The 10,012-nt window shown below is 54.7% G+C and overlaps 1 protein-coding gene across 1 annotated transcript in view; it reads right to left on the bottom strand.

Moving 5' to 3' along the window:
• LOC107291645 (leucine-rich repeat and fibronectin type III domain-containing protein 1-like protein) overlaps positions 1-4,011 on the bottom strand; it is a 7,610-nt gene extending 3,599 nt beyond the window's left edge. The window contains exon 1 of the mRNA XM_015820665.1: positions 2,624-4,011. Within this exon, the coding sequence (XP_015676151.1) occupies positions 2,624-4,011 (1,388 nt within the window). The remainder of the gene's footprint in view (positions 1-2,623) is intronic.
• Positions 4,012-10,012: the final 6,001 nt, after the last annotated feature.

Below are 10,012 nucleotides of genomic sequence, written 5' to 3'. Positions count from 1 at the left end.
ACAACAGGCAGCAGGGAGTTCACCCTCCCCAGCCCCCCCCCCCTGTGCTGGCTCTCACGCAGGCACCAAGGCTGCTCAAATCCAATCCTGCATCCTAAGTAGGTCACCCCACATTCGTTTCCTTTCCTGCCAGCAGGCAGTGGGTGCTGGGCCCGCTGCCAGAGGTGGGGTGGGGGGACCCAGAAGACCCCCCTCCCCAGAGAGCTACCCACCTCTTTGCAAAGCGGGAGAGCAATGCAGGGGGGGGCAGTGGAGAGGCTGGGATGGTTGGAGGGGGTGGAAGTCGAGGAAGAAAAGCCCCAGGGAGGGGGCAGAGAGAGGGTCTTGGATCTCGCTTTCAGCCCCCCTCTTCTTGCAATGCCAGCCCCTCCCCCCAGTGGGGCCTGGGCTCCCCCTGCCCGCTGGGTCCAGGGGCTCCTTCCCTGCCTGGGTCATCTAGCCTGACCCTCTTCTCAGAAGGGGCAGAGGCCCCAAACGAGGCATAAGATTCAGTAAAGGGAAGCAGAACAAGGCTGGGGACGGGGATGGGGGGGGGTGGCAGCCCCCCCACTGCCTCCTCGCCCACAGAAGAGGGAAGGGCATCGTCCTTCCTTGAGTCCCACAGGATATATTTGCTGATTAGGTGAATTATGACCCTTTTTTGCACTGACGACTGTTGCAGCATCCCCATGCTCATGTGATCAAAATTCCAATGCTTAGCAACTGACTCATACTTACGACGGCCGCACCGTGCCAGGCTCATGCGATCCCCTTTTGTGACCTTCTGACAAGCAGAGTCAATGGGGGAAGCCAGATTCACTTAACAACCCGGTTACTAACTTATCAACAGCAGTGATCCGCTTAACGCCTCTGGCGAGGAACGTCGTAAACTGGGGCAAAACTCGCTTAAGAACGGTCTCACCTAGCAATAAGATATTTTGGGCTCAATTGTGGTCGTAAGTCAAGGACTACGTGTACCTAAGGACTGGAGGGGAAGATGGGCTCCCAGTCCCATGGGCCCCACCCCTCGGCCTTGTCTTGCACTAACCTGGCAGGGGCTGCTGCTCCCCGTGGCTAACAGCTGAAGACCCCACCCCATATTGGGCTGGAGGAGACGGGAGCTGTGGTCCAGTACACTTGGTGGGGGGGGGGGGCAGAGCAGGGAAGGTGGGTCACTAGCAATGCCCAAGGTTATGGGATCATCCCTCGGGCCCCCTCCGGCTCCGAGTTCCAGACACGAACCTTCCCAGTGGAAGCCAATCACAGGGAAAGAGCTTTGCTCAGACTGGCTGGGAATTCCTAACCCTCTTTGGAAATTTAATTGAAATTTCATCCCTGGAACGCAGCAGGTCTGAGTTCTCCAGACGGGAGAGAGGGAAGGAATCAACCCTGCTCAGGAGGTGGAATCTGATCCGGCTGCTCGGAGATCGGCAGGGAGTCTGCAAATCTCTCAAAAACGCTGGATTCCTACTCATGTTTACTCGGCACCTTAGAAAGGAAAGAAAACAACATTTTGCATCCTGTTTAACACACGCACACACACACACACGCACACGCACACACACGCACGCACACATGCACACGCACCCTGCCACGCCAGCCACCCCCTCCTCGGCATTCAGCAAGAAGGGGACGCTGGTGCCACAGCCTAGATTTTTTTTAAAGAAGAAAAAATCATGCAAATTCCCTTTCTTTGGCATTAATTATCCTGCCTTTGGAGGAGGGGGGGGGAAAGCCAGTGTGCAGGAGGGGGGGGGCTCGGATTTGCTTCTCCAGAAAGAGGCCAGAGCCGAAAAGGAGCTGAGCGCTGGCGCTGACGTCCTCTGGGATTCTCCCAGCATTTCACTGTCAGGTCTGCATTCCTAACCAGGCGGGGAGGAATCTGACCTTCACGAAGGAAGGAAGGAAAGGGAAGGGAAGAATCGGAAAGGCCGGAGGAATTCAGCCAGGCTCCCCGCAAGTCGCTTCTGCAGACCGGCCCCTCCAAGCTGGCCCAGGGCACCTGGAGCCCATCGTCCCCTCCCAGTCCTTGGATATCAAGCTGCAATTTGTGCTCGCAGTAAAAAAACGACAGATAATATCCACCTCATGGCAACTCTATGGCGACACAACATGGTGGTTTTTTTTAGTTCAATATTTTATCTCTTGTATTGTACTGTCTACATACCTTATACAGCTAGTCCTCGATTTACGACCACAGTTGAGCCCAAAATTTCTGTTGTTAACCGAGACATTGGTTAACTGAGTTTTGCCCCTTTCTTGCCACAGTTGTTAAGTGAATCACTGCAGTTGTTCAGCTAGTAACACAGCTGTTAAGTGAATCTGGCTGGGGAATCCTGAGAGTTGAAGTCCACATGCCTTAAAATGGTCAAGGTTGAGAAACACTGTCCTACACCCTTTCAGACGAACGGCTGCCCCGTCTCTTCTTAAAAATCCCCCGTGTGGAGCCCCCACAACGTCTGGAGGCAGGTTGTGGTCCCTCCGGTCACTGGGAGCTGACCTGGCCACTCCTTCCCCCGACCCGAACGTGAAAGCCACTCCCAGCCCTGGAGGGGCTGCCCAGCGCTTACCATCCCCTGGCGGCATATGGTTCCCCCCCCCACCTGAAGGCCTCCCAAGCGCTGCCACTGATGACCCAGCTCACCTGTACACCAAGTTGTCATCCGAGGAGCTGTTGTACTGGATCTGGTACATGCGGATGCCGGGGATGTGCCACTGGGGGTACCAGCGGATCAGGACGGAAGAGGAGGAGATTTCTGTGGCCACCACGCCCTTGTCCTGAGGGGGCCCCGTGTCGTTGGCGCCCAGAGGCAGGGTGGCCATGGCTGAGGTGAGTATGTCCGAAGGCCCCACGGCCTCGGGCACCTTGGGGGTGGTGGCGTTGGAGAGCAGCGGCAGCAGGTTGACCACCAGCTCCACAGACGTGGTGGCTTCGCCGGCAGCATTGGAGGCGATACAGGTGAAGACCCCCGTGTCCTGGATGGCCGCGATCAGGATCTCCAGGGTGCCGTTGTCGTAGGAGGCGGTCCGCGAAGTGTTGGCCACCACTTTGCCTTCTGGGGAGACCCAGTGGATGGAGGGCTCCGGGTCGCCCACCCCGCGGCAGCGAAGGACCGCCCCCTCGCCCTCCATGACCGCCAGGCGGCCCGTGTGACGTGTGATGACGGGCGGCTCGCAAATGAACTCTTCCTCGGGGATGGTCCAGAAGTACTTGCCCAGCAGGTCGCCGGGCGAGGCGCAGGTCTCCAGGTCGTCCTCCCTGGCCAACCTCCGCAGCCAGAGCAGCTCGCAGTTGCAGTGCAGGGGGTTGCCCCCCAGGCTGAGCACCAGGGAGGAAGGCGGGGAGCCCTTGGACTTGGCGTAGACCGGGATGCGGAGGAAGAGGGGGTCCGGCGGGATCTTCTTCAGCTTGTTGGAGGTCATGTCCAGGCGGGCCAGCTTGAGCAGGTTGGTGAAGACCCCCTCGGGCACGAAGTCGATCAGGTTGTGGTCCAGGCTGAGGGTGTTGACGTTGTGCAGACGGTGGATGGTGTCCCAGGGGACCCGCACGAGGTTGTTGTAGGAGAGGTCCAGGTCCTCCAAGGTGCCCACAAAGTCGTCGAAGGCCGTGGGGGAGATGTCCTGCAGCTGGTTGTTGCTCAGGATGAGATGACGCAGGTTGGGCAGCCCCTTCAGCTGCTCGCCCCCGATCAGGAGCAGCCGGTTGTTGTCCAGGTGCAGCGCCCGCAGGCTGCGCAGGTCGGCGAAGGCGTAGGGCAGGATGTGGCTGATGGTGTTGCGGGAGAGGGTGAGGTGTACCAGGCTGGTCATGTTGGAGAAGTCCTTCCGGCGGATGATGGTGATGAAGTTGTCCGTCAGGCGCAGCTCCACCGTGCGCCTGTCAATCACGGTGGGCACGAAGAGCAGGCCGGTCTTGGTGCACAGGATGGCCAAGGAGGGCGAGAGGTTCTGGCAGATGCAGCGCTTGGGACACACCTGCGCTCGGGCCAGGTGGGCCAGGACCACCAGAAGGCACAGCAGGAGGCCCTCCATGGTGCTGGTCAGGGAGGGGGCTGCAAGGCAAAGGATGGAGAGAGGTTAGGAGGCGGCCTGCTCCGTGGGCTCCTCCAGAAGACCAGAAAGGGGGAAGTGACCCCTGATGGCTGAAGTCCAGGTCTCCCCTGATGAAGCCTCCAGCTCAGGAGTCTCCAAATTTGTACACTATAAATTTTCTGGATTCTGCTCCCAGAACTCCCCACTTCAAGACTTGTGGACTTCAACTCCCAGAATTCCCCAGCCACAGGTCTTAAAGTGGTCAAGCTTGGACACCCCTGCCTTAGGTGCTGATTTTGACGACCACGGAAATCTCTGGCTGGACGTGTCCCATCCTTTCTGAGGCCGCAATAAATAAATTGAACCGAGGCCTCTGCACCCACCGTCACCTTAGAAAGGCAGCGGGCTACAGCATTCCCCTTTGCCTCCCAGATATGTAGGGACTACATCCCCCATCGTTCCCAGTCTTAACAGAATAACAGAGTTGGAAAGGACTTTGCAGGTCTTCTAGCTGGCTGGGGAATCCTGGGAGTTGAATAATATATATATACTATTACTATTACTATTGTTGTTGTTGTTGTTGTTATTATTATTATTATTATTTTCTGGGGTGCACTATCTTTTCCCCCTATCAAATCCAGTCTCTCTTTCTCTTCTCCTTGCAAAGATCCCAAAGAAAACAGGTTCCCGGGTCGCCTGAGATGACTCGGCTGATGCCCAGGGATGCAAAAGGAAAAAAATTACCATAAAGACAAAACCTTGCCGTCCAGTCCAGCATCGTTGTAAACACCCAGCAAGAAAATGAATATTTCATGATTAAATACTTAGTGAGCAAACACAGGAGAGGAATGTAGTAAATATCTCTTATCAACTTAATTAATCTTAAATCTCCACATAAAGCTATATCGATTTCTTTTTTTCCAAAAGGTAAGCCCCCCAAATCCATAACTAAGAAACGGAATCAGAAGACCATTTAGTGGATTCTTCCACTTATAAACCCCCCTCCTTTTTTTTTCCCTGCCACTCCTAGACATTATATTGGAAATTCTGGGGAGGGGGAGTAGGAGGAGCTCATTTCCACAGGGCAGCCCCTTGGGGGTCTTCTCAATCTCTGCCTGGAGCCAGTCAGTTTCTCCCTTTGCCATTTAAACGATAACGGAGCCAGAAAAAGCGAGAATGGGGGGGGGAACCTTCCCCAGCTAATAAACTCAAGATTTGAATATGCCCACTACGCCAGAAGCCTCTAAGTATACAAAGGACAAAACAGCTTGTAGAAATTGTGCTGTGTGTTCGGGCTTCTCTTTTGTCACTTCTCACAGCAAAGCAATTGGAGGGGGGGGGTGTCCCAAGTGTTAGCTAAGACCTCCCTCAGTCTGCAAAAAATCCAGGCCTCGGTAGCAAAGCTGAGAAAATGCCAACCGCTTGGAGAAACCAATCACCTGCTTAGACTTCCGCCTGCGAGCAAGGAAGTTTATGAGGGTGCCGTTAATCTTTTCCATTGTCCTAATGGCATGGCAACATTCCTTGACAGCAGCAGAACAGGCAAGGGGGACGTGACCCTGGCTGGCGGAAGTCCAGGCCTCAACTGATGAATCCTCTAGCTCAGGAGTCTCCAAATCTGGCCATTTTTAAGACTTATGGACTTCAACTCCCAGGATTCCCCAGCCAGCTAGAAGACCTGCAGAGTCCTTTCCAACTCTGTTATTCTGTTAAGACTGGGAACGATGGGGGATGTAGTCCCTACATATCTGGGAGGCAAAGGGGAATGCTGTAGCCCTGGGTGCAGAGGCCTCGGTTCAATTTATTTATTGCGGCCTCAGAAAGGATGGGACACGTCCAGCCAGAGATTTCAGTGGTTGTCAAAATCAGCACCTAAGGCATGGGTGTCCAAGCTTGACCACTTTAAGACCTGTGGCTGGGGAATTCTGGGAGTTGGAAGTCCACAAGTCTTAAAGTGGCCAAGCTTGGACACCCCTGATTTAGGGCTTAATAGGAGCTGGGCGGTGACGTCCCTCAGCCTTCTCCAGCCGCTAATGCTGCCTGCAAATTAGAATGATTGCAACAGGGGTTTTAACTAATCAGGTCATTTTTAGTGGCTTATTGCCTATAGATTTCAGCCTCTTATTAAATATTTCAGCGTTTGGGCACATTGTCAAAACTCAATATGGATCCTAGAGTAAGTTTTAATGGAGGCAACGGTGTCAATTAGAAATCCTGCCCGTAACTGGAGCTGCAGCTGGCTTTGAAAAATGCAGTTCTAGAAGAAAAATAGGAGGGCCCCTCTACAAATTAAATTAGCAATTAGCATTCTCATTGCTGGAAATGGCAGATTAATCGTTTTACAATTCGGCTGGTCAAAGTGATGATTAAAAGCTGAGCTTAGCTAGCTGTATCAATAAGCAATTTCTTTACATGTTCAAACCGCTTTGCGTGTTCTTGAATGGTTTCAGTTGGGAACTGCAAGGTGTCCAAAATGCTCGTCACAGACAGTCCTCAACTTACAACACTTCATTTAGTGACCGTTCAAAGTTACAATGGCAATAAAAAAATGACTGATGATCACTTTTCACGCTTACAACCGTCGCAGCCTCCCTGGGGTCACGTGATCTAAATTCAGACGCTTGGCAACCGACTCATATTTATGACGGTCGCAGCGTCCCGGGGTCACGTGATCCCCTTTTGCGACCTTCTGACAAACAAAGTCAATGGGGAAGAAGCCGGATTCACTTAACAATTACGGCAAGAACAATTGTAAAACGGGGCAAAATTCACTTAACAACTGTCTTGCTTAGCAACAGAAATTTTGGGCTCAGTTATCGTCATGAGTCGAGGTCGAGTTGCTTTTTGAGGAGAATTTTTTTTTTTTGGCTCTAAGTTACTTAAAGATTTCAAGGAAACATTCAGAACAGGATGTTTCTCACCACTACACCGTACTGCCCCTGGAATAAGGAGGCTAGGATGGCCTCTGAGGACGTGTCAAGTACCTTTGCAGAAAAAGCCAGCCTTCCTGGAGTGGAGGAGCTCAACGGCGCTTGCAAACCCAGTGATGCTTCGCCTGCATTTTCCAGCTTTGGGGCCTCCCTTCTTTCTTTCGGAATTAACTTCTTCCAGTTCTTATTTACACACAGCTGAATCCTGGAACTAAGTTGCAGTGCTCGAGCGTGCAGTGTGCGGGCAATTTGTCTCACTAATAGAGAAAGTGACGTGGAGCCCCCAAGAAGCCTTAAGCTGGAAGGAAAGGAAAAGTAAATTGTCGGAAAGGAAAGGCAGACGCAGGAGTTGAGGAGGCGTTTTTCACACCGAACATCTGGGACAGGCAAACGAGGGCATCATTCAGAATGGAATACAGAATAACAGAGTCGGAAGGGACCTTAGAGGTCTTCTAGTCCTACCCCCTACTCAAGCAGGAGACCCTATACCATTCCAGACAGCTGGCTGTCCAGTCTCTTCTTAAAAGCCTCCCGTGATGGAGCGCCCACGGATTCTGGAGGCAGGCCGTTCCTCTGGTTAATTGTCCTCACTGCCAGGAAATTTATCCTTAATTCCATGCTAGATCACTCTATGATAACATATGAAAGAGGCCAGACTATCCAATTGCTTTGTTTTCTTCTTCTTGAGGGCGTTTTGGGGGGGGCTCTACCCTCATGCTGTTGTCCTCCGGGCTTCTCCATTTACTCCGGGTTGCTCCGCTGAAGCCCAAAGTCAAGGGCTGTTCAGGGGTCTGGGCAGAACCTGCCCCAGCTCTGCCAAGTGACTTGCTTTGAAACCTCCATGCCGCGACGTAGGGCAGAAGGCTCCAAAGTTGGCAACTCAAAGACCTCCAAAAGTTCAGCAAAGCTGAGTCCAAGGGACATGAAATGCAACCCCCGGTTCCCTGCTCTGAATCCAACTGGACCCTTCCTACAGCGCAGGGGAGAGGCCTGCGTTCCTGACCCCCCCCCCACCTCACCCACCATCAGAATGAATGTAAGGGGATACCCGCAGGATCTAGGATCCGATGACTCGCACCAAGAGCAGGGGGCTGGGGGCAGCGATATTCCCCTCCCCACCAGCTTTGAATTAATTGCACAATGGGACACCCCCCCCAAAGGTGAAACTTGGTTGTTCTGTTCCTTAGCTTCTCTCTAGAGCTTCTCAACCTGGGTGACTCTAAGGCTTGTGGACTTCAATTCCCAGAATTCCCCAGTCAGCTAGGCAATCCTAATGCATCATGCAAAGCATGTAAATTAGAGACAGACTGCATAGCTGGCTGGGGAATTCTGGGAGTTGAAGTCCACAAGCCTTAGAGTCACCCAGGTTGGACACCCATCTTAGAGGTTCAGTCCTCTGTATTACAAAGGTTTCTGAACAAAAAGAAAGAAAACAAAGCAAGATCATCTTTAGTCTCAGAGACCCTGATAAAAGCAGCCCTCAAAGCAAAATTCGGAAGACCCTCTTCCTCCCCCCTGCCCCAAAGTAACCAGAGGCTTTGATCTCTCAGGGGGGGGGAATGGAGGCCTGGGAATTCCTGAACCAGCAACCCAAGTCCCCACACTTGTTCCAATTTTTTTTCTTCCAACTCAAAAAAGTTCAGATTTGCATTGCCCCAATTAATGCATGCAATCTGTCACTAATTTACATCGTTTGCCCCATGCATTAGGACTGCAAACCTCCAGGCTTGTTTGCTGTTATGGAATTGATTCCAAAGGCCCAGCCAAGCAAAACAAAGCCAGACCATTTGTGGGGGGGGAGAAATAGAGGGGCGGGGGAGAGAAATGCAGTCAGGAATGGAGACAGTTTGGAGTCCAAACAAGCAGAAGACCTCCTGGGAGCCCCCCTCCATTAATTTTCCTCCATGTAAAGATGATTTTGCCCCCCTTCCCCCCCCCCCAAATTCAGATAGCTGTCCTCCCTCACTTTCTGGCCCACTGGCTTCCCATGTTTTTAAGGGGAAAGATCTCAGAGGGGTCTTCCATCCCTATTCAGTGGGGGCTGCTGGAGCAGAAACAGGACCTTCCTCCAGGCACCACCTGATTGACAGATCCTGACAGATAGATAAAGACATTTTGCTGGTTGTCTTTGTCCTCCTGGCTGAAGAACTGGGGTGGGCCAGCCAGGCTGCCAGCCGGTGCCACGATGCCAGCCGGGGCAGCCCTGACTCGCCCAGCAGGCCGGGAAGAGGCCGGGGGATGCGGGATCCGATGCCAGGAAGAGGGGGGTCTGCCCCCGAGCTGGCTGTCCCCCAAAGGCCCCCAGATCCCGGGGACCCGGCAGGGGAGGGGGCGTTGCGGGCCTCGCAGTCGCCTCCCTTTCCCCGGGAACAATGGCCGGGGAGACCCTCGCTCTGCGGGCGAGATCCGAGAATCAGCGCGAGACCCCCAGACACGCAGCGCCGGCACCGTATTAATACTGCATTAGCAAGGATCGGTCTGTCCCAGAGCACGTGACGTTCCCTCCCCCACCCCAAAGAGCCGCGGCGAGGGGGGGAGGGGCGGCTCCAGCGGAGGGCTCGGGGGGTCTCCTGCCCTCCTGGGCGACCGAGGACCCCGAAGCCCGCCGCTTGGGCAAGACCGGCCGCCCCGGGGCCAGAGCCCGGCCGGGAGCCGTCCAGCCAGGCCACCGCTCGGAAGGACACGGCGCTGGGCCTCCTCCGCAGCGAGGGACGGGCGCTCTGCCTATGCTCAGAGGCACGCCCCACACCTCGAACGCGCCTTGCACCGAAGCATCCACGGGGGGGGTGTCAATTATTTCCGACCAACAGGGGCTGCCTGTGCGGGACAAGCACTCTGCACGTGCTCGGAAGCCCCCGGCCCTCCCCCCTCTCCTTCTAAGCCTCGTCTCCCCCACCCAAAGCCCCCGGATGCGCCCCTCCCCCAGAGCCGACCCCGGCCCGGCAGCCGCTTACCTGGATCCTCAGGCCGCCCCGACGCCCAGCCGCCCCTCGGGCCCGTCCCGGCGGGGAGCGGCCTCCGCCCGGCCCCCGCAGCCCGCCGGCCCCGGCGGGGAGAGCGGCGCGGCCATC

Source organism: Protobothrops mucrosquamatus, unplaced genomic scaffold, assembly GCF_001527695.2.
Source record: "Protobothrops mucrosquamatus isolate PMUCROS unplaced genomic scaffold, P.Mucros_1.0 scaffold1157, whole genome shotgun sequence".
In the NCBI taxonomy this organism is placed as follows: domain Eukaryota; kingdom Metazoa; phylum Chordata; class Lepidosauria; order Squamata; family Viperidae; genus Protobothrops; species Protobothrops mucrosquamatus.
The sequence above is the reverse complement of the archived record's forward strand: the minus strand, read 5'-3'. Positions and strand labels throughout refer to the sequence as shown.